Source organism: Dryobates pubescens, chromosome 4 (assembly GCF_014839835.1).
Source record: "Dryobates pubescens isolate bDryPub1 chromosome 4, bDryPub1.pri, whole genome shotgun sequence".
NCBI lineage: Eukaryota > Metazoa > Chordata > Aves > Piciformes > Picidae > Dryobates > Dryobates pubescens.
In genome coordinates, this window is record NC_071615.1 from 13,179,594 (window position 1) to 13,204,043 (window position 24,450).

Below are 24,450 nucleotides of genomic sequence, written 5' to 3' on the forward strand. Positions count from 1 at the left end.
GTGAAAGACTTCTGATACATGTAGTTTCCAATATACCAAATGTGCATTAGGTTTCTCATACATACTTCATATGTTGAAACACCAGTTAGGATGAGAAACAAGGAATAATCAATTGACTTGTGACCACAGAAGTCAGGCAAAGCCATCTGTTGAAGTGAATGAAGCTTCTTTTTGAAACTGTTACTGAGTCGGTGGTGGAGAAATGTATACATCAATATATTTGTTTCCTTTAAGGTTCTGGAAAAAGTTATACCCTTTCAAGGCATTCTATATCCAGAAAAGGTTTGCACTTCAAGGAAGAAATCTTCCATCCACACCAAAACAGTAGACTTAGTATAAGTAGTAAACACTGTCTACTGTGACTATCATAGGAGAAGCTAGCCTGATTCAGCAAGATTGCCTGCCTAAATGTTCTGCACAACAGAGCTCACGGATTCATGCCCTTACACTGAGGCATTTGTTTACATATGATCTTAACATATTTTCTCTCTGAATACAGTGGTAGTCTCAATTTCCTGGAATTGCAAGTAAGTAGGTGGTTGTTTGAACAAACTACCATGCTGAACCACTTCCAATACCTGCCAACCCCACCCAACAAAAAGGGAATTAGTAGATGGAGTCACTTGTTATGAACACAAGTACACTCTTCTTAGAGAAGGCTGACACTGAACAGCAACACTGGCATTCTTCCAATCACACCTTTTCCATGGAAGACAAATGAGGAAATACATTCCCCCCACACAACGTATACTTGTCTTCTCAAAAGCCTGACCGGCAATATAAATGCTTTTATTTGTTCCCCAGACTCCAGCACGTTGGGCTCTCATTTAGTCCTAAGGCAGTAAAACATCTGCTTTATAAGTGGGGCATTAGAATTTTGAATGACTGAATCACATTTAAAAAGAAACAGAGTTTTGTGAAATGACTGGCAGCTAGTGGTAACAAGATTTTATCTTTTTGCGTGATACAGCAAAATTAACTACTTTGCAAGAAGTATGAGATTCAACTTTAAAAATGACTCAATGATTCAAAAGGAGAAATATTCACTACCTAGGAAAAACAAAAAGCTCTGCAGAGAAGTCTATTTGTGGAACAGAGCATAAACAGACAAGAGTGAAGAACTCATTGATTTAGGGTAATTCCTTTAATTCCAATTCCAAGCTAATGTTTTAGTAGTAGCCCTGTGGTTCTTTTTCTGTCTTGTTAGCTCTGAGTGAACAAAACAGTGCACAGCATCACAGCTATTTTTACTAACAGGCAAAAAAATACTCATAACCAAATTAAAGGAAGAACTATACACAACTGACTAATCTCTTACATAACTATCTAATCTAGTACGTGAAACATGGTTATACACCTTGAGTACTGTGTCCAGTTCTGGGCCCCTCAGTTTAGGAAGGATGTTGACTTGCTGGAGCGTGTCCAGAAAAGGGCAACAAAGTTGGTGAGGGGCTTGGAGTACAAGCCCTATGAGGAGAGATTGAGAGAGCTAGGGTTGCTTAGTCTGGAGAAGAGGAGACTCAGGGGTGACCTTATTGCTCTCTACAACTACCTGAAGGGGGGTTGTAGTGAGGAGGAGGTTGGTCTCTTCTCCCAGGCAACCAGTACCAGAACAAGAGGACACAGTCTCAGGCTGCGTCAGGGGAGGTTTAGGTTGGAGGTTAGGAGGAAGTTTTACACAGAGAGAGTGATTGCCCACTGGAATGGGCTGCCTGAGGAGGTGGTGGGGTCGCCGTCGCTGGGGGTGTTCAGGGCGAGGCTTGACAGGATGCTTGGTTGTATGGTTTAGTGGATTGGGTAGTGTTGCATGATAGGTTGGACACGATGATCTCGAAGGTCTCTTCCAACCTGGTTAATTCTATTCTATTCTATACTAACACAATTTGTAAAGGAAGGCAAAGTATTGAGACACTTGCAGTGTATTTGGAGAAACTGCCATGGATGTATTGCTCACAACATACCTGAAATATACACACCCAGCTGTTACTTGTTTCTCTAGAAGTAAATTTTTCCATAAGCCTCATCCTGGAGTGGTGTGTTCAGAAATGTATCACAGTAAACTTTTCATTGTTGATCCATGTTAGAGCTCAGCTTTTGCAGATACAAATCACCAAGCAAAACTCACTTGATAGTGAATGCTAATCTTACCTGGAACTTTGTCAACAGAAGCAAAAACGGAGCGTTGTACCGTAGGATCACTGCTACCACGACGTGACTGATCGTAAAATCTAAATGGAAGGTGTTGGGCCGTAGCTGTAGAGCTGTGTCCAAAACCCATAACTTCAGTTGAAGGCTGGACAGGAAGATCCAGGAGAGCTATGTTTAACCACAATTGATAATTTTTGTTACTCAAAAATAAACAAAAGGGAGAGTAGGTGAAAATAAAATTGACAGTTTGTTCAGGACCTTAAGACTAAACCAGATTGCTTAACATACTTGGAGTGTCAGAAGCAAGCTAAGATAGCTGGTGTGTTTTTCCACTTGCCCACTTATTTCCCTTCCTGTATTTCAGAGCTTCCTTTCCTATACTCACTGATTTGTTCAGTTTACTGATTAGCTCCAATTTATCCTTCATTCACTCAATATTCAAGCATTGTTTTAATCATTCTTTGCTATTTACACAAATGAACTCAATCTCTTTGTGTGCATTTCCTCTAAACACAGAAATCTAGCTGCTGCCGATACTCCACTTAACATTTTGGATTGCTCATCATCACCACATCCCAGCATTAAACATTATCAAACCATCAAATCACCTTTAACTCAGGACTCGGGTGAGCTCAAGTTTAGCCCTAAGGCAGTAGAAGATCTGCTTTCTAATCAGGCCATCACATTTAAAGGGAAGTGCTGAGTTCTGTGAAATGATTGGTAGCTAGTGGTAATAAGACAGAAGTCCCTCCTTTTCACACTTTCTTTGATGCATATATTTTATACATGTTTACACATATTTTAATCCAGCAATAACTATTGCTTGGGAAGTAGACTGTGGTTAAGAGTCTTCTGTGGCCCACCAGTTCTGAGATTTTTTTAAACACAAAATGCTAACAGAGTGAGTTGCTATGAAGTCTTGTTTTCCAGAATCCTTTCAAAACAGCTGCTCACCTGCTATTCTCTGCATCTTCATACGCCGAGCCTGGATACGGCCTTTCGCAAGACGCTGTTTTGCAATAATGCAGCGAATGTGATCAGAAAAAATGAATGTGGCTTGAAGGATTGGGAAGGGCTTAGAATGAGGACTTGAGGCAGGCTTGTGGATTATTATATTCAGAGCTCTACTGTCATCCTCTACTCCTGTCACCTGCATATCCTAAAAGAAACAGAAGTAGCTAATGAAAAAGTTAGCATTTTAAACTACAAATAAATATCAACATTTAAAGGAAATACCATGAATGGTCCACTAAAGTTCCTAAGAAAACAGTTTCTGTGTTTAAAAGCCAAAAAGACTATGCAAATTGTACAACCTTAGATTTAGTTCTTCAGAAATTTGTACTCAAGGGATTAAGTCAGTTTACAATTCAGTTAGGTTATTTTAGCATAGTAATTTTCAGATGATATAGTGTTGGCTATGCCAAGAAAGAGATACAAATGAGAGAAACTTCTTCAAGCTTTCAAAATCAATTAGATAAACACATATCATTTTGAAGCTACAACATGTCACCTTCCACACCTGTGTAGGAAGATCAGAACTCTAGAAGAGTTCATTACTGTACCCCTTAAGGAGAGTACTTTGGAATCAATCCTAAGGTACAAGATTTCTTTGTTCAAATGAACACAGCCCAACATATACTGGGGAAACTACCTCATTTTCAAGTATGTAAACTATGTAAACTTCAGAGAAACAGATAATGGTCTTAAAGACAGGAACTAGGGAAAAAAAAACCAACTAGTAAGAAGACATGAGTAAGCACTGTACAGAGAGAACATTGGCATTACCATTTACCCATCAAAATGGTGATTTTCAGCTCAGAAAAACTAACCACCCAAATTAAAACTTCTCTTACCTGCAAAAGGCCTGCAAATTTAACTACTCCCCATCCAAGTCTGGCAATATCTGGCTCAACCAAACTCATCTGGTAAATATCCACAGCAAGGAATCTTTGAACTTGGCCTCCATCCTTTGTTATGACCGTACAAGCAATAAGGTCACTGTTATCTGAAGGAATAAAAAATAAATAAATTACATAGCTACTGAAATTTAAGGGTTCTGGGGTTTGTTTTATAGGAGGAACAAATGATATTTGGAAACAGTATTTCAATCAGATCTATGTTTTGTTCAGTATGTTCTTAAGCTACTTCAGGCTCAGATTCACCCTTAAATTTTTTTTTGGCAGCAGCAGCTTATTTCACCTCACCTGCTGAAAAAGAGTCAACATTACAGTATAAAGCTAATTCTTTTTGAAACAGGAAACTGAATTGTGTATCACCAATCCTTTAGCAAGTCAACAACAACTGAATTCTGGACATCTTTTTTAGCTGATAACTGCTAATTGCATAACGTAATTAACATCTTGTGCTGTGTATTCTCTTTGGGAAAGATCAAAAGCCAGGAGTTGCATTAAGCTCATTCTGCTTAATTCACCAGGCCCAAAAAATACCAGCAGGAAGAGGACAGACTATAACTATGGAAGAACACATCCTACAGCTCGCACATTTTCACAAGTTCAGTTACCTCCTTTGCTAGCATTCTTCCCACATTTAGAGATAAATGAGTTTATCCCTGTCACCTTCCACTGCTCCAAGGTGCATACCTTAGACTTAATGCCAGAGTGAGTTCCTCTGTCATTTTCAGTATTGCAGGCAAATATACTCTCTAAAAATTAGTAATTTTTTAGCAACACTTCTGAAAAATAATCTATTCATTTGAGGTTTAATCTGCATTTTATCCATTGGGCTACTGCACAGCAGCTCTGTTAGCTGCACAGCAAACTTTAGCTTGACTCAATTCAGTCAGATAATTAATGGTCTTGATGCACAAAGAGTCTCTGAGATACTGAACATATTCCTGTAACAACCACTAAAGCAACCAGGGCAACTGTTTCTTTAATTGGAACAAGATGCTCAACAGTTAAACAGAGAATTAGAAAAAAAAATAATGAATTGCTGAAACATGAAGCAGTCTTTCCCTTCCTTTTAAGAAAAAAGAAGCTTCAAAAATTAAAACCCTAGAAAATACACACTCTATTTTAGCAACCACATGCCCTCCAAAGCTGTGAATGGTACCTGCAAGCTCTTAGTAAGACAACTGCCTGAACAGAAGTTAACTACTTATCAGGTAATGCCACTGCGTCAAATTCTTCTAGGTCTCGATTACAAGCAATGGATTAAAAATATTTATATTATCAGCCACTTTCTTCTCAATTTTGTAAAACGCTGGAGACAGTAAAACTACAGCTTTATGATTTAGGTCAGAACTACTCTGGAGTCTGTACTGTTCAGTAACACATAAGGTCATCTAGAGACATATATTCTGATGTTAAATGAACACAGGTATATTGAATTTGTGGACAAATAGCATCCTTCATGATTTGAGTAAGTAAAAACCAACCCCCCCACAAAAAAACAACCACAGAAAACCAAACACAAAGCTTTCCAATTCCAGTAGAAGATAAACTTTATGCAATAATCCTTGATAATGAATTACACCAACAATTCTTTTGGGTTTTTAACTCAAAAGGCCCGGAAATGCTCTGTGACGGACTTCTTGGGATATTAAGAGACTACTTACTCAAGTCAAGAACATCATCTGTCTTTATCAGATCTTCCTCCCTTGTGAGTGGTAACTGAGTTTCTGGCTCATCTCTCAAGTGCAGTGATAGTGAACGGAGCATGAAGAAGACTCTGATTGCCTTAAATAAATAAATAAGAACATTGCTATACTCAATACCGCATGTTTTAACAGGATCTTAAGAACCTATTCTTGCTTTTACAGCCCCTGAGTTTACTATCTTGCTTTTATAGCCCCTGAATTTGTCAAGCAGTAAATCTCCTTTTTTAAATTGAGACCGTATAATGTAACTTCCAAGTTAGTTTGAAAAGGATATGAAAGAAGTTGAAGCACGCTATTCATTTTCAGTGACACAGCAGTAGCAGAGGTTTTATCCCCCTGGCACACATAAATGCACTGTGACTGACAGGCAAATGATTACAGCAGCTGTTTAAGCAAGAACAATCTTGGGTTACTGCTTTTTAATCATTATTTTAAGACTGATGGTATTTACAATACCTGCACACTACAGGCAGCTACACAACCAACCTTCAGAGATTTATCACACTGAATTTACAACAGCATTAACTTTTCTGGCTGAATTTAGCTAAGATGTCTACAAGAGAAAACAGTGGGGATTTCTGAGTTTTCATTTGCTGTGCTCATCAAAGCTAACCACGTGTATTCTCAGAGAGCCTTATCTGTATTCTCAGAAGGTCTGCATCAGGACACAGTGTTCTGAAAGCTGCACCAGCTTCAAACAGCCGCTCTGTGAAATTAATACTCTTGTTTTGATTTAGAAATTAATGACACAGGGTACGCAAAGACTACATAGTGCCAAAAGAACAATCATCATTTTATTAGCCATATTTTGAAGAGCACCATTTATAATTTTCTTTCACTGAAAGAACTGCACCTTCAGTATAGCAAATGAAAAAATCATTTTTTATTACTTCCAAGTGCTCTGTTTTTAAAGCAGTTCCCTACATAGTAATTCTGTGGCATACTGTAAATTAACTGCTGTCTTACAGTAAAAGCATTGAATTCATGGAACAGCTGCAGTGCCCAGGAACTCCTGTACTGCAGGAAGTACTAGAAAAAACAAATCTAAATTGCTTTAAAGTAAATCCCTTCACCCTTTTATTTTTAAAATCAACAGAACTGTGGCTCCTGTGAACCAGAAATGTGAGTGCTTGGCCAGCTATCATACTAGTGCTGCTTTCAGAAACTTCTGTCAGAACTGGGATGAAAGAAGGGAACTCATGTATCTGGGTTTTCCAAGAATCCACAGCAGAGCAAGATGAACTTGGCATTCTGTTGAAATCTAATATGCCAATATGATTATCTGGAGCAAAGAACATCAAGAGTATCAATGAAAATATGATATTAACACTACCTCTTGAATAAGAGCAGAGTGCTTTCTCCCATTTAGGCAGACTGCATTCCAATACCAATAGTCCTCAGCTGCTGGTAATACCAATATAAACCCAAGAGCATGTGATTTGTGATTTCCTATAACATTTTATTAGATCCCAATAAAAGAATTGAGTAGTTCAGTGGCCTAGAATTATTTTCAGCTGGCTTCTGTTTTAAGTAGCAACATAAATGAATTGCTATCCATATTAAAGAACCATGCATTATGCTGAGGTAAACATTGCACTGATTCTTGCATTTATATACATATGCAAAGAAACAGCAATTTGCAGGAAAACCTACCAGAATCTTATTATATTCCCATTAGTGTTTTACAGCTAGTTCAAAACCTCCTCTCAAAAGTCTTTGCTTGCTACATACTCCGAGTTGCAGAGTTCAAGACCCAAATAAGCACATAAAGGAGTTTGTGTTATTCTGGGTACTCATAAGCAGTACCATCTTTAGGACTACAGAAGTCAGGAAGAAGAGATACAACCAACAAGCAGTAACTGAATTAACAACAACAGCAAAATTGAAAGCATCTGATTCTAGGTAGAAGGCTTGATCAAGCAGTAGCACCTGATTTCAGCAAGCAGCTCTACAACTTCTGCTCATTTTGATGTTTTAACTCAGTGGGGTTGGCTGTCTGGATTTTGGAAATGTGCCTTTGATAACTTGAGAGATACCCGATTTCTGAGAGTTCCTCCTGAAGTTGTTAAGAGGAATTGCCACTTACAGGGACTTTCTACAGTAAAAGAAGAAGTGGAAGCCTAAAAAGACCTGGTCTCTAACAGCTAAAAACTCCTGATATAATCAAAATACATGATTTTTTCACTTGCTAGTAAATTAAAACTCGAGCACTTTTTTAGAATCATGCTGTGGGGTGCTCAGAATTGAACCACTATCCATTTGAAACTGTCAGCAAAAAGGACCTCCAGCAGGCTAAGCAGTAGCAGCAATGTTACAAGATAGACTGAATTTCAGCAGCATATTTTTATGGCAGTTCAGCCTAAGAGAGGTAGCCTTGAATGGAGCAGTTGTTTCCATTAACATGCATTTCTAAGTATCATTCTGTTAAATGTCTCTGAGAGAATTCTAGGAAGTATTTTTGCTTTCTAGGAACAGTACTTTCAAGACAATTCACTGTACTTTATCAAACTTAACTTACTGTGATAATGAAAGTTGTGTGGTTTATAACAAGCAATGAAAACAAAAGTTTTCAGAAGATTCCTGGAAATGTGTTGTTTTTTTTCTTCAATGAGTACTTCAATATACTTACATATACACTTAAATAAATGCAAAGCTACCCAAGGAACACCACTTTTCAAATAACAATGTCATGAAGCAATACATCCTTAAGACATACTGGCATTGCAAGGCTTACAGGACACTGTCAGCAAAAGGACAAGAACTAATTATCCCAAGAATGCTGATAATGATGTCATTATTCAGCTTAGTATCACCTCTACAGATTGCTTCAGTCACAAAAATAGGTTTATTTCTATTTTCATCCTCACTCAAGATCTTCATCATTAATTATTTCAGCAAGATAAACACTTCTGAGTGGAATTCTATTTTTTCATTATGCCTAGACACACAAGCAATATGAAGCCAAACAGTCTTCCAGTGGAGATTCTTACTATAGAAATATAATGAAACAGACATCAGATCACAAAGGAAATTGACAATTGATCAAAATATCTTTTTTGTAGATGTCTCCACAGTTTAAAAATTAAAACCCCAGTACAGGTAAATATTATATGTACTCCACAAACACCTGTCCTCATCAAGTCTTTATGGATGAAGCTTTCCATCAAGCATCTTTCAAGGAAAAACATTTGCATGCCTAGAATTGTTTGGACTCATTTTGTCATGAGCAAATGTAAGAAAAACAGCCTTACTCTTCGTGTTCTTTCCACATCTCCACAAGGCAATCTTTTCACAAAATCAATACCAGTCAGTGGTGTCCCCGTTGGAGGCAACAAGATTGAGGCATCCATCATCAAGTACTCTACATTCATAGGTTTAATCTATAAAAATATTTTAACATTGATTACTACATAGAACAGTAAGCATTTGTGTCTTTCAAGTGCAACTCATAGTTGTGTAGTGTAAGAGGAAAGAATTTTAATTCAGTTCTGAGAACTGTTAACACCCTTCACCTTATTTTAAGATCCTTCCATGCAATCTCTGTTCTACATTTGCTTATCCCCTAACAGACTGTTTAAGTTCCCATACTGAAAAAACACAGGAAGAAAAGCTCTGAAAGACTACAGAGGAAAAGCTGATTCATGAGTACTAAACTTCAAAGTCTATTATGTTTAATTTTAAGTTTTGACTCAAATTTGTAATTACTTCAATCACAAGAAAGTTTCTCTCTCCAAAAAGGACTCTCTAGTCTCCAATAATACAGGAATTTCCACACCAGACAATTCCCTTTGGTCTTGCCAATAACAGTCTTTCCCTTACATGGCTACTTATTTTCATGAATAAATGATGTCTGAAATATCCATCCTTCTGTACCCTTGGGCAATCTCATCTGACTTCTATTATATACACACGCAGTGGAAACATGAGCTTTGTTTTGCCAAAAACCAGCTGGAATAGATAAAACACATAAAAGCCCTTGTACAATATTCTGCATAGGACAAAAAGGCAGTCATGTGGGCATTCCAAAATAGCCAACTATCCAGCAGCATTCCTGATCACTTTGCCATGGTCAGATAGCATAGAAGAAGCAGAATGAAACAAGGTCCACATTTTTCACAATGCAGTCTTGAACATAAACTCAAAAAATTGCTCTGATCTCAGAGCAATTCATCCTCTGTGTCTAAACCACTGGATTAATAAATTCAGTTAACGTATAGAAAGATAACAAAATCTACACTGACAATGAGAACAAATGAGAACACAGAACTAAAATTTCTAACAAGTAAATTACTTCAGATGCACTTCATGAGTGCACACTGGTTTTAAACAGAATTTTACATCACCAAAGTGAAGAATATTAAAAAAGGAAAATCATTGATGAAAGCAAAAATATTAAGACCTACAGTGTTCAATTTAACTGCTCCTCTGTTCTTGTTTTCTTCTCTCATGAATGAAAACACTTTTCCTTTCTTTGTCATTCAGAGAGAACTTCTGCCTTCTAGAAGTCCTATACCATGTTATTTACAGAACTCATCTGACAAGATAACATCAGTGCTACTCAGCACTTAAATCAGCCTGCCCAGCATATCATTTGCTAGCTAGGCACATAAATATGGTTTAAAGAAAACAAATTTCCAGTTCCAGAGTGTAGCTCTATCCTTTACAGGAAATTAAAAAAAAAAAAAAAAAAAAAAAAAAAAGAAGGAAAAAAAGTACAAAGCACTTTTGCAGAAATCATGCTACAACAGAAACCCCTAGATGTACACTGAACTTGCAAGAGAAAAATCATGCTAGTAGTGGTGCCACCTCTCAAAGTACAGCAGTATTTAACTAAAATAAATATACATAACATTAGATACTTCCATTTAACTGGTATGCAAAATGCTTCCCATATTAAAAGGCTTATTGCAGCACACCAGCTGTAGATTGTGCTTTCCCAAACAGCACCACTGTGGAGAAAGTCACAGATTATTTTCCTACCTAAAATGGTTTTTTGAATCTGAGTTCTAACCTAAGAGGTGTAACAGACAATTAGTTTTAAAACATGTTTATAGGTTAAATATGAACTGTCAGAGATTAATTTTAATAATCTGTTACAAGTTTCACAGCCAGTACTGTGGCACAGGCAGTACTTCTGCTGGAGGGGCTATTTGCTTGCTAGAATCCTGCTCTCTACTGGTAAGTGAAGTGGCACCACTCAAAACTGAACCCCTGCTGGGCTTCAGAAAGACACAGGAAGCTTTTCACATTGTTATACAATTAGGAAAAAAAACAAAAATGAATCCAGTGTCTCATTTCCTATGATAAAATAATTTTTGCATACTCTCTTTCAGAAAGTAATGAGCTTTTCTTTAATAAAATGTTGTGAAATTTCACATGAATGATTTATGCAAGTGTAAATGAAACTTGACAGAGACACCAAAAAAAAAAAAAATCACCCATATTTTGTTACTCTACTCCCAGAAACAGAGACACCAGCATTCTCTGCTGCTATCAGTAAGCACTTGTTCTTTCTCCTGTGCTGTGTCTGGGCTGGTGGGGCAGAAGGGGGTGTGGGTGTCACTTACTGTCATACTCCGGTACTCATCTTCAAACATATCCAGAAAAATCTCTTCTCCCTTTCAAAAAGAGGGATATGGACAGATGATCAATCCTTATGGCTTGTTTGGATTTGTTAATTATTTACTGGGTTCTCCTGTGCAGGTGCTAACTGTGGACTGCAGGGCTGTGAGGGTCAAGGTTGCCTAGTGCTGGACATAGCCGGTTTCAGCCACCCCAGTGCTGGACACAGGCCAGCCCCTCAGCCAGGCTGCCAGCACCTAGGGCACAAAGTGTGTGAAAAAGGGAGCAAGACCCCTCTGCAGCCCATGGAGAGGGCTATGCTGGAGCAGATCCCCACACTGCAGCATCAGAGCAGGTGGATGAGCCCTGGAGTGTGAGGAAGAAAAAGAGCAGAGATGAACTGTTATGAACTGACCCCAAACTCCCATTTTCTGTTCCCTCTGAATGAGTCAGAAGCATAAGAGTCCAGAAGACTCAGCAAAGGTGGAGCAAAGTTGAGAAAAGGGGGGAGGGTGTGTGCGTGCAAAAGGTGTTTTTCTGATCTACCTTTGTTTCTCACCATCTATATTTATTTTAATTGGCAATAAATTTATTTTTGCCAAGTTGGGTTTGTTTTGACCATGATGGTAGCTGTGAAGTGATTTCTCCATCTTCATCTCAACCACAAGAATTTTTTCATCTTATACTCATTCTGTCTCTTGTTGAGGAGAGAGCAGCTGGGTGGGTCTACGGCAGCCAGCCAAGGGCAACCCACCACAAGTTACTTCTTTTCATAAACCACAATGAGAACACACTTTTCAAGGGAATTGTAACACGAATAGGAAGAGATTTTTGACACTTGAAATCTGTTGTGGATTTACTGCTGCTTAAATAGAACTTAATGCCCAGGGCTAAAAATTTTATTTCTCTCATTGTTTAGAATTCAGAGGGATAACAAAAAGGCAAAACCCTGCAGAGTTTTCCAACAACAATGACAAAGATTAAGTAAAATTTTAGATCAGCGCTTCAGATAAGACAGAAAGAAAAAGTAATGCCAAAAAGAATCGCGTTCCATATTAGCTCAAATGACAAAATCCCAGAAATGTTTTGACAGTGTGGCTCCATGCCATGAAATTCGTAGGAGTTGCAATAAAAGCACACCAACTCGATCTCCAATACAAACATTGAGGCTGCTAACAGCTTTTTTGTGATGTATGTCATGGTGATATGGGAAGGGCAGGAAAGGACAGGAATTCTCCAATGAAACACTTTGCTCTCCATCACAAATATGGAGCGCCCATCTTAAAAAAAGTGCTTCCTTTGGCACTATGGACAGACTGTGCTGCAGACTTATAAATAAACTCCATGTTATGTAAAGGATTCTTTTTCTTACAGCATTTTGCATATATACCTTATAGAAGCAACGAAGGAGGTGAACGCTTTCTTCCCTTGCACCCTAGAAAACATAAAATAACTGTTTCATGGAGTAAACACACTGTTTGTTTAAAAGCCACATTAAAAAAACCAAACCCACCCAAACTTATACAGAAGAGACTTCTGTTAGCATCCTCACACTTAAAACCTTCAGCCCAAAATCTTATAGAACACAGTCCTTGCACTTAAAAAAATACAGCCTATGTGAACTTAGTTTCAAAAGCACTTTTCTTTACATGGTTCAGATGGATAAAGTACAGATTTCAGACAGAAAATTAAACATAACTCTGCTTAAGAAGTTAAGAGTTTAAATAGTGATAACCAAGCTGAGAACAGAACATGGGGTATTGATTCTTTATGTTCAGTACACAGAGCCACCAACAGAAGAATGTTCTTGAAGTTCGGTTTCATGCTTATGCTTACTGAAATCAGGTATTAAACACATTTACTCAACTACACTACAAGCCTCAAAGACAAGTAATGCTGTGACTGGTAATTTGAAAGAAAACAGTTACCTCAAGGCAAGCAAGGTGAACATCTTTTATGATGCTCCTGTTTTTAGAAAACACAAGCTGCTTCAGCAATAGGCAGCCAAGTTCTAAAGTTGCCAAACGGATTTTTCCATCTATGAAAAGAAAATTTCATTACACAAAACAGCAGCAGTTTTAGTATTGCTCTTCTCATTAGTTGATGTTCTTAAATGCTGCTGGCTATTAAACACAAAACCAAGCCAAACCCCCCTAAACCTGAAGGAGCAATTTACAACTGAATAAAATTTAAAGCAGAACTATGCAATCAGAAGGCAATAGGATGAATAGTATTAGAAAAGAAGCCCAAACCACTGCCTTCATCAACTCTGAAGCACAGGCTATACTGCACTAAAATGACAAAAGAATCAGAGACATTTGGCATAGAAAGTTACAAGATGAAAGGAAGCTTTGCATATAGCATACTGATAAGGAATAGCTTTTTCTTATAGTCCAAAGGATTCAGATACAGTCTGTATGTGAGAATCTGAAGAAGTTGGAGTAAGAGTGTATTGACATTTCTAAGCTCACAGTTTCAGAAGTTTAAAAAGGCATTAGAAATGCACAGTGGGAGCTCAGTGTTTAATCCTAAACCAATACATTCCAAGAGACAGAAAGCTTTGCACCCCAACTCCCATCTACCATTTTCCAAGTTTGCACTATGCTGGCAGAAACTGAAGATACACACAAAGTTAGTACACCCAAAAAGTGACAAAAGAAGATTTAGCAAGCTTAATAAAACCTCACAATTCTGACCCTTCTCCTGAAATGTTTTTGTTTAAATAAATGCATTTCTTCATCTTGTATTCCTCCCTTGCAGTATGTACAAACTCTTATACATAAACACGTTTTTTAATCTGTGACTGGTACTCAGCATGGCAAGTTCATACTCTGCAGAACAGACTTGAGTCAAACAAACAGCAGACTTTATTCTGCAGAGAATCAGGAATTTGATAGCATGTCAGTTTCAGGGGAAAACCAGTTCCACTCATATGAAGTTTCAAAGAGGGGAAGTGCAGGCAGAAGAGATGTGGCTTAAACAAACAAAAGAATGTTTCCATGGAACAAGTCACTGAGCTTTGTATCCCTCATTACACACAAAAAAGGCAGCCTGGAAACCCCCCCACATTTTCTGCAAACCAGTTCAGAACCCAAAATACAATTTGTGATTAAAATAATCATGGAAAATTTGTTGGCACCTCTAGAAGAGCGCTATAAGCAAAGAACACAATATAGTTTTCAAGACTCCACTGGAATTACTTTTACAAGCGAAGGTGCCATATTTTCAGGATGAAATCCTACCTTAAAAGCTGTAGGATCTCATCATTTCTGTTTATTCAAAAATACAGAAAGTAGGAATTAAGACAACAGTTCCCTGTATAGTTCTGAGTATAAACTCAAATATTCAGCAGAAACACAGAGTTTCTGGTTCCTCAACAACCAAGGAAAACCTGACAGTTGTCTTTTATACCACATACTACACATATTTCATGTTGATCGAAGAGCATGCTAAACAGATGCTTTCCCTTCAAAGAGAATAGGCTAGGTAGCCTGCCTTTATTTAATCTTCAAAAATCTCAGCTTGGCAGGAAAACAAATACTGGAAAGCTGATACCTGGTTGTGCAGCATAATTCATTATCCTGATGAGCCCTTCTGCAAGTACATGATTATATGAATTTCTCTCTTCAGCATTTTGAGCTGGAAGTTGAATTCTTTCCAGCTTGACTGGGTCAATCCCTTTGGTAGGGAGATAAAGGAAGAAAGGTAAATTAGAAAACAGGGTTATGCTCAAGGTAAGTATTTAATAGACTGTAGCAGTTTTCTCAGAAAAGTGTAATCAGCAATACAAGACTGGGCAAGTTAAATTTCTATTACTAGGAAAAAGAGGAACAACAAAAATTAACCACATCTTTTCTATCACTGGAAAGTCTCAGCATAAATGGAGCCTACTGTGTGAAGACATTCAAATCTCAAAGAGGCTGGTGACATACAAAGCATTTTGCTGTATCTGTAATTCTAAGGCTATTTGTTTACACAAGTAAAATAAAATAAAGGAAACCAACAACAAGTAATGTATCTGAAAAGTATAAAGGCTAAAGGCAAAAAGACAAAAGTCTCATTTAGAATTCCACTTTGATCAAGTGATCAGTTCAGATGTTTTTAAAAAATAGGGATTTTATTCTGTAACTAGCACCCTCTTATTTAATACCCTCCCGATAGTGAAGCAGAGAGTCTCGCTAACTTGTTATAGAAGGAGACTAACCACATCTTTCTTCAACCTGTTCCTCTAAAATAGCAAAGCTGTTTCTCAGAAAAGATTGGTTACTGTAAGACCTCTTAGAACAGAACATAGTTATGGACTGCTGAGAAACTCCCTGTCCTTGTTCTAAAGAATGGCAATAAACAACCCCATAAACCAGAAGATGACTACATTGTAGTTTATAGTTTCTTCTGACCCTGAACTTGTAGTTAACTCTGCATAACAATGCTGCTTATGATATCTGATTTATTTCTTCACTAAGCATATGTATTTGGAAGAGTTAATAAAGGTCTGTTTAAAGATTAATAACAATGATACAATTGTGCTCCCTTGTGATGAGCATGAAGAAAGAGGTTCAGGGGAAAGAAGTGTTTAAGAAACCAGAGTAATGAGAGTATTAGAGTTCACAAGAATCTAATACTTTATTGAAGAGCTGCGCTTTTCCTTCTGGAAATTAAATCTACTTATAAGTAACATTTCTTAGAGAGTATCTATCTATATGTAGATTAAGCTTTCGTGAATGGACAAGGTCATTAAGGTCATTGGCCAGCAGAAAACTATTAAGAGGACTACGAAAATGAGGGAAGAATGAGGCAGGTGTTGAATGAAGCGGTCAAAATTAAATCACAATCAATGAATTAATATTCAGCATCTTTCATTTGGTTGTCTGTGTGCCAAAGATGCAGTTGTGGATTCTTGAGATACAGCACAGATGAAGGGCTCCTTCTGACATTAAAGATGTCTCATACACAGTTTGCAACAAATCTGTTCAGTTGCATAAGTATATACCTTGAGATTCCTTCTCCCTGTTCACATGGGTATTTCTTGCTGGCAAAAAACAAGACCTGTAGTTTGATAAAGTCTGTAAGCAAACAGACCTCCTGCATTATGGCGAATTAATATAAAAGCATGGGCTCCAGCTCAGTCCTGAGGCACTTTCCATGACTGATACGAATTTGGTATAGAATGGAGCAGCTGTACAATTCCCAAGCTTTTAAAGAACATCAAACAGGCACTAAATCAGCAGCTTGTAGCACCCCTTCTCTTCAAGGCACTGATTTTGTAGTCCCCAGGGCTGAAAGCAGTGTATTGCAGGCACAAGAGGAACTGGTTGGTGAAAGACAGTGAAGACCAAAACTGGATGCCATTATCTGTGTAACACCCAAGATCTAGGGTCAAGGCTAGGGGAAACCAGAAAATACCTTCCAAAGAGCAACAGGCTAATGTAAATAGTTGACAGGAAAGGCAATGAATACAGCCTGAAGAATTTTTTCCTTTAGAGAGGGCTGATGTGACCACCAAAGAATGAAGTGTAGATTTCTGACCCCTTAAATGTATAAAAGGTATCTCCAGTTTTAGGGACAGGATATACTTTAGTCTCTTAAAAGGTAGATATTTCACTGCCTGTTGTATTTGTCTTGGCACTGCTGGATGTTGGATGAAAAATAAACAGCCAAGAGAATGCTGAAGTGAAGCAGCAAGAGGATGGATCTGCTGCATTGCTCATGATTTACAGCAATGCTATAGAAGTAAACAAATAATCTTTGACACAGGAAGGGATATCAGATTTCTTCTGGAACCAGGACATTGAAGAGTGCCTAATTAGACAGAAAACAAATACAGCAAGACTGAAGAATTATGGTCTTAATAAAAGATTTCTTAGGCAATACAGCCCTAGAGTGCAAGCTTACTCCTTTACAATGATACTGAAAAGCTTCTGGAGACTTTCTGAAGCTGCAACAGTTACAACTATTCTGGCTATTCACAGCTTCAACTGATGAATTTTATTGGAAGAGAAACCATCTCTGACATCAGGGTTTTCTAACACAGCAGTGATCGTAAATCCCTCAGGGAAAGACATTTTCTGGAAGAAGTATACTGGCTGCAGGGTGGGGGTGGGAAATGCAAGTCACAAAGGGCTTACAGGATAGCAAGGCTGTGGTGATGTCTTTACTGGTATTAGTTGCTTTATTATCTCTTATCATAAGAGACTGTGAAAGCCCTAACACTGTCTGAAATTTATAAACTCAGAGAAGTATTGCTTCATTCCTGGAAAATGATAAAGCCATCAAGAGGATGGCAGAGAACAGGAGGGGTTCAGCTTAGCTAGTTCCCTCAAGACTCATTTCCACTCTGCTTGCCCATTAGAGGTACCTTGAAGCTGGAAGAGTATTCTTTTAAGCATGCTATCACACCTGATGCTCTTCTGCTCAGTTTACTGTAGCATTTGATTAATCTAAATTACTAGAATGTAACAGAAGCTCATCAGCAGACAATAATTTAAATTCAGCTCCTGATTCCTGAAACACATGATTATTATGCATGTGATGTGCATCAGATGTTTACATTATTGCACCACGAGCAATCCATTTGAAACACACAGAAAGATAAACAGCAAAAAAATCTACAACCATCCTTTAGGAAAGGTTGCATACTCTCATATTGCCTGTATTACAATGAAGTACACTTTTAACATGTTTCAGTTCTAGTACACATTTAACATGGTTCCTGGCAAGACATGCAAGATGTATCATGGCATAGAACACTGACAACTTAAGCTTTCAATCAGTTATTGCACAACGGATGAGAAGGCTGTCGAGGAACTGTGTAGTATAAAAACAATTACTGAAGGACTGCCAAAGCTGCCTAGAAATAGGCAATACATGACTTCCATAATTACAGCTGATTCTCAGGCCTTCTATATTATCTGTATGTTTAAAGTACACAAAAGTTTAATTTTAACATACAGGGTCAAGTTTTCAACATTTTATACCTGGCTTCCTCATAGCAACCACAGAATATACAAAGTGTGAAAGAACTGGATCCCTTATAGATGTAGACTAAATATAATGGGCTTCAGCTGAAACTAAGAGACTAAAAATGAGATGCAATAATCTTATTCCAATTCCAAGAAATGTACAAAAGAAAAGTAATCTGAAGTTTTACAAAGCTTTCTACCAAGCTCCTCTTAAAAAGGTGATCCTTAACAACTCCTTTTAGTTACAGCATACTTATTTCTGCCTCCCCACAGAAAGATTATCTCACTGTTTCAGGCATGCATAAACATACATTACAAACAGATGGTGCCTTTCTAAAAGCACATGTCTCATTTAGTTTTCTCTGGAAAAAAAGCAGAAACTGCTTACCTTTGTTGTGTGACATTGCATATAGGAGACAGAGCACAAAGAGTGCATAATAATCATCTTCAGCACAGTCTAGTGCATTATAGACCATATCAAGAAAAGGTCTGTGGAAAGGAGTAATTTTTAAATGGTTAAGATGACCATATCTACAGAAAAATTAGTAACTATCTTGTTCTACAGGTAGCCAACAGAAATGTGTATTTACAGTAATGCATGTATTCAGGCATTAAACAAAAATTGACCCATTTAAGAGTACTCAGATTATAGCCATGCCTTGTATTCCTATTGACATAAATTCTGATGCTGTAACAGGATCTGTTAGATAATACTTTTCTAGGAATTGACTGTTCACACATTTACAGGGTTATTTGTAGCACATTTATGCATATGCAGAAGAACTGCACAGCTTGTTTAAAGCATATACAAAATTAACTCAAGAAGATGCAATCCCTATCACATTTAAACAAACAAACAAGAACAACCTACCTTAAAACTCATGCACTAAGAGTTAAAAACTTCTTACTATTGCAAGAACAGTTTTCACCAAAAGTCTGGAGGAAACTAGATTATTCTAAAACTCTCCAAAACTTTACCACTGGACAGTTACAGGAAAGACAAATGAATAAGAAGGCAACATTTGAATGGAAAAAAAGCTCTAGACTACAGATGAGTTTTGTTTTCCTGGGTTTAAGCAAGTGTGACCTACAGCACACACAGAGGAAGCTACAGTGTCAGGTTCACTTTTCACCTATACTCCAAACAGACCAGGAAAGTCAATGTAATCCTGTAACTGGGCAGATCAGATAGGGCACAAATAAAGTTGATAATAGAGCACAAGCCTGATGGCAAAAAAACTTGGCTTACTGTCTTAAAAGTGGCTTGCACCCAATCAGTTCAGAGAACAAGCAGAAATTCAATCCATTTTCACAGATGGCCCAGACAGACAAAGCAACCAACCAACCCACCCCACCATCAAACTGGGGAAGTGGCAGAGTCACTAGAAGAAATGAGTTTAGAACTTTGATTGGAAAGAGGTAATTCCTAGCTCTCAAGGTATTTTTTTAACAGTAAAAAGAAAAAAAATAAAGCCTTACATTACCTAAGAGTACTTCCATGTAAAATACTTTAACATCCAAAGTCATAAAAAGACATGTTTTTCTAGCTTCAGACCTAATGCTAATACTATGTGCTATTAAACAGCTTCCACAATCTCCAACGCATTTTTCATTTCCCCTCCCATATACTACTTAAATTTGTGAAATTATGCAGCTTTAAAAAACAGTAATTAAAAATATTATTACAGCAGTGAAAAAAAGAATTTTCATTCTAGATGCTTCTTCACAGCATCTGTCTGCACTACCAAAGTATGAATTGCAAAAACCTGAAGCGGAAACAACTTCCATGAATCCCAGCTGTATGAAAGTAGCAATAGAAAGTACAACCTAGCATGAAGGTTTCACATTCTGGAAAAAAAACTTTGCTGTGTAGCATATTATAAAATCAAGCTAATTTATAAATAAGCCTTTAGGCTTTAACCTCCCAGTAGCGAGGCACATCAAAATAAAATTACACCAGAAGTACTCACTTTACGTTCTTCAGAGTAGTTAAATGGCTAAGAGAAATTGAAAACTTGCCTCACCTTTTACAGCTATAGACCTTTAACTGAAAACTGTGTTGGTTTCCATTTATTTTCACTGATTACTTGACAATTTCAAAAATAATCTTCTCATATTAAAGGGTATATGGCAAGTACTCAAATTTATTTTCTAACTCTGTAAGCACTTTCTTCCTTTACTAGCCTTTTACAAGAGAATTGATAGAAGAAACATATCAAATGCTACATAAATAGTCTTCAAATTGTTTATTCTTGTGCAGTGTGTCCACAATTGAAGACTGCAACACACTGAGAATCACTATCATCACAACCATTAATAATTATTCCAGTTATGCAAGTTTCTCCCTCTTCATGCACGGAATAGATCCCTGTATTTTCCACTAGCACGTGGCACCTTGTCCACAAGGCATAGGGATTCCAATCAATACACACTTGAGCATATTTCTTGAGAGATTTAGCTACTGTTTCCTATATATCTGACAAATAACACAAAATCTTAACCTACAGCATTTTATCCCCCTATGCTTTCAAAAATGCATGTACAAAACTAAGGCTGGAAATACCCTGCCCAAGTCCTATCCTTATTTTACAAATATCTGTAGCTCTGCATGTTCTTTGATGCTGTTTATTTTTAGAAAAGATGCAGGGCACAGATCATATCTGCAGATCAAGAGTCCTGAAATGCAGACATCTGCAAAATGTGCCAGCATTTCACATCTAAGTATTTAGCACTTTTTGAGACCTGAGCATCCTAGTTGCTCTAGTATTCGATGAAGTCATTGCCAATTACTTTCTAAAAGCCATTTGGCACATATTTTAGTCAAAATATCAATAATCTAGAACAATGTATTTTAAAGCCAGTTCAAGTCAAGGTTCAATTTCACTTTTACAATGAAATTAAATGTTATCTTTATTAATGAATGTAACCTAAGCTACATCAAAGCTATAATGGAGATAGAATGAAATTCTGGGAATAGCAGGCAGCATTTCCCAAGTTTAAAAATAAATTTGAAATTCTATTAAACATATGCATTTCCCCAAGGGACACATTTGCAATTACTTTTGTGTCAGAGATGGCACAACCAGTTTCTTTTCTTTAGCATTCTAGTAAGAACGATGTAAAATTCTTACTGAGAAAGTATCTTATGGGAATCGAACCTATTTAAGATTAAATTGTGAAATCAAGGCAATTTCTGCTCCAAGAAACACTTAAAAACTCTGTTTCCAAGAGAAGTTTTCAATAATCCCAAGATACACTTGGGCCTTGGAAACTAGGTTAGTACTATTACTAAAATTCTGCAAAATTCAGTCCTGAACTAAGGAATTTTCCTTTGTTTCCCTATGGGTGTATGCAAAATTGGCATATGTGACCATAAATATCATTAAGAAAAAAACCCTTCCAGCTTAATTTAGAGGTTTAGAAAATTCTGAAATAAAAACATTTATATTCTGGTTCTGTTGTGTTAATATTGTGTAATTTAAATATACCAACTTAAGGCATTATAACTGTAATAAAGGAAAGCATGAACTGTACAAAGGAACACAACCATTTTAAAAACTGATCAGTAGAGAAGCCATATCCCACTTTTCTGCTGCCTCACTTATATGTGATCCAGAAGAACTCCTGTAGTTTTAACTGGAGGCAGATCTGTAACATCCCTTAAGAGAAGTGAGGGAGTTAACAGAATGAAGCAATCCAGCAAAATTTATTACAGTTCCTTTATACCTGTTCCAGTTTGTTATCTCACTCCCAGAGGCAGCTGCACTCTTTTCTTCATCTGTTGTATTCTGTTCTGTCACAGCAGAAATAGACAGTTCTGATAGTTTACATCTCTCCATGATTACCATCTCTATTTCTAAAAACAAAAGTAAAAACCACACCATTTTTAGAGAAGAGCTTATGACAACTCTCTTATTTTCCATGTTGCACTTAAAGCAACTGATGCAACTATCTATAAAAGTTATAACCTCAGAAAGGTAATTGAATGAATAGATGTAGGCAATGTTTTTTCCAATGAAGAAGTTTGCTTCTAAGTTACAAAGTTGTGAGGTCTACTTATGAAGTGCCCCATAACGATGTACACCCAAGTGCAAGGCATATGTTTGTGATAAGGTCTGAAGACTACTGGAAGATATTAAAACATGTTCTGACAGAATGATTTACGTAAGCAAAAAATACAGCCAAAGGCTGAGACAAAATTCATAGTCTCACATTATCTAGCGCAACAACAGAACAAGTCATGTAGGAGATCATGACTAGGTTCATACAGTAAATAAAAGTATCCAAGTTCAAGCATCATTTTTATTTGCTGCTATACTCACCTTCATTTTCACTGCTTGTTCTGATACCCTTTGAACTTGCCTCTGTGCCTTTAGTTTTATCTAGATCATCTTGGTTATCTTCAGATCCTCTCTCCTCTTCATCTTCTTCACCAACATTTTTGTAGTTGGGTCTCTTCTGCATTCTCTTCTTCCCCTTCTGTTTATTAATTTCAAGAGACCTTTCAAGTGTTTCTGTGGGTTTTATGAAACATCTGATACTTGACTTCACCTGTAAATTTGAAGAGTTTACACCGAGTTACAGCAAGACATTTTTAACTCAAATTGATAAAAGAAACTTCAGTTCACATAAAAGAGGTTTTAGAATGTAAATTATCCTGACACAAAACTCAAATTCATTTTAAAATACAAGAAAGCAGTTTTATCAGATCAGTAGAACAATTGTCTCCAAAGTAACATACGCTAAAGATGTATCATTAAAAAGTATGCCATCATGAAACAAGAAGATACACAACTATTTCATCAATAAAAATTTATTCATTTTCCCCCTATTTTGACCTTTCTTAAACAGGTGGGTCTGCTAGTACATACGAAAATCAAGACACCTTTTGTATAAAGAATAAAATCAGCAACATCCAAAGTGTGTTGATAGCAATGTATTAATAGAAGATACACTCTTTCAATGCCTTTGGCAGTAAAAAGGACAAGATACAATGCTCCATGCCATGAGCTTTTTTTGAATCTTAAGCTTCTCTCAACAGCATACTAGTCCTTGTATCAACTAGCAACAAGTCACAGACTCAGAATATTAGGGGGCGGAAGAGACCTAGAAAGAGCATCTAATCCAACTCCTCTGCCAGAGCACAACTGAATTAATCCTCTTTTTGGGCCTCCAGACACTGACTTACCAAGTCCAGAAAACCAACACTACTTAATTTTGTGTACTACCCAAACATATCAGAAGTATATCTTCCAAATCAAAATACTGGTTTTGGACAAGAATTCAAACAGTATTCAATAAATGCCTTATTTTCCTGAGTATTTACAGATGAAGAGAATAAATTCAGGTGACAAATTTATCCCAGTGGAAATCTGAATTTCCAAGAGCCTGTACCATCCTAAGAACAGAGAACAACACATTTTTACAGAAAGACACAAGGCACTACAAGAGGTTTTGCGACTAGCAGGACTGGCTTCCTACAATTTTGCAGATTGCTCCTGAGCTCTGGTGTTTTAAACTCCTTTCTCACTTGTTAAGCCTGACAGCTGGACTACCAGAGTACACATTCTGTCTCTTAGAGCTATAAACATTGACCAGCCAAACCTATCTGGTCCTGAGAAGTGAAACCCAGGGGCTGAGGGCTTCCTGCCAACAAAGGTACATGGCTGATCAGGACTGCTACAGAAACTTCATTACATTTCAGATCTCAATATTTCCATCAAATTTAGCTGATGTTGGCTAAAGAGTTAAAAGTAAGAGAGCGATCAACAAAAAAAACGACTAAATACAAAACTGGTTCTATTCCTTGCCTCAGGGGACTTGAGTACAATGAGTATTGATGATGTGTGCATCAAAATAGAACTCAGAGAAAGAAGTTGGAAAAAATCCCTCCCTTAATAAAGAATACTTCAAAAACATCTGGGAAGAAGCCTCCTGTAAGTCAAAAGGCCAAAATGTTTCTCAGCATCCTCTAACTTTTCTTGAAAGGTTTTAGAGAAATCTTGCAAAAGTGATCTTACTTTTGTCACTGAAACAAACCAGACAACGGGAGGAATCTTTCACAATACCAAAAAGCCACAATGAGAAATTTACCAACAATGATCTCCCCCAGTAACCAGTCCGATCAAACTGCAACCCAAGGAGGTTCTAAAACAACTGATG

At 37.2% G+C, this 24,450-nt stretch overlaps 1 protein-coding gene across 3 annotated transcripts in view; it reads right to left on the reverse strand.

The window, feature by feature from the left end:
- The window catches only part of CLEC16A (C-type lectin domain containing 16A), a 53,688-nt gene that overhangs the window by 11,413 nt on the left and 17,825 nt on the right, over nucleotides 1-24,450 (reverse strand). For all 3 annotated transcript variants that reach the window (XM_054180615.1, XM_054180614.1, XM_054180616.1), the window contains exons 10-21: nucleotides 22,611-22,839; nucleotides 22,015-22,144; nucleotides 18,677-18,777; nucleotides 14,885-15,007; nucleotides 13,258-13,367; nucleotides 12,720-12,764; nucleotides 11,335-11,385; nucleotides 9,019-9,147; nucleotides 5,726-5,846; nucleotides 4,002-4,153; nucleotides 3,103-3,307; nucleotides 2,149-2,316 (exon numbers count right to left, since the gene is read on the reverse strand). In XM_054180615.1, the coding sequence (XP_054036590.1) occupies nucleotides 2,149-2,316; nucleotides 3,103-3,307; nucleotides 4,002-4,153; nucleotides 5,726-5,846; nucleotides 9,019-9,147; nucleotides 11,335-11,385; nucleotides 12,720-12,764; nucleotides 13,258-13,367; nucleotides 14,885-15,007; nucleotides 18,677-18,777; nucleotides 22,015-22,144; nucleotides 22,611-22,839 (1,564 nt within the window). The remainder of the gene's footprint in view (nucleotides 1-2,148; nucleotides 2,317-3,102; nucleotides 3,308-4,001; nucleotides 4,154-5,725; nucleotides 5,847-9,018; nucleotides 9,148-11,334; nucleotides 11,386-12,719; nucleotides 12,765-13,257; nucleotides 13,368-14,884; nucleotides 15,008-18,676; nucleotides 18,778-22,014; nucleotides 22,145-22,610; nucleotides 22,840-24,450) is intronic.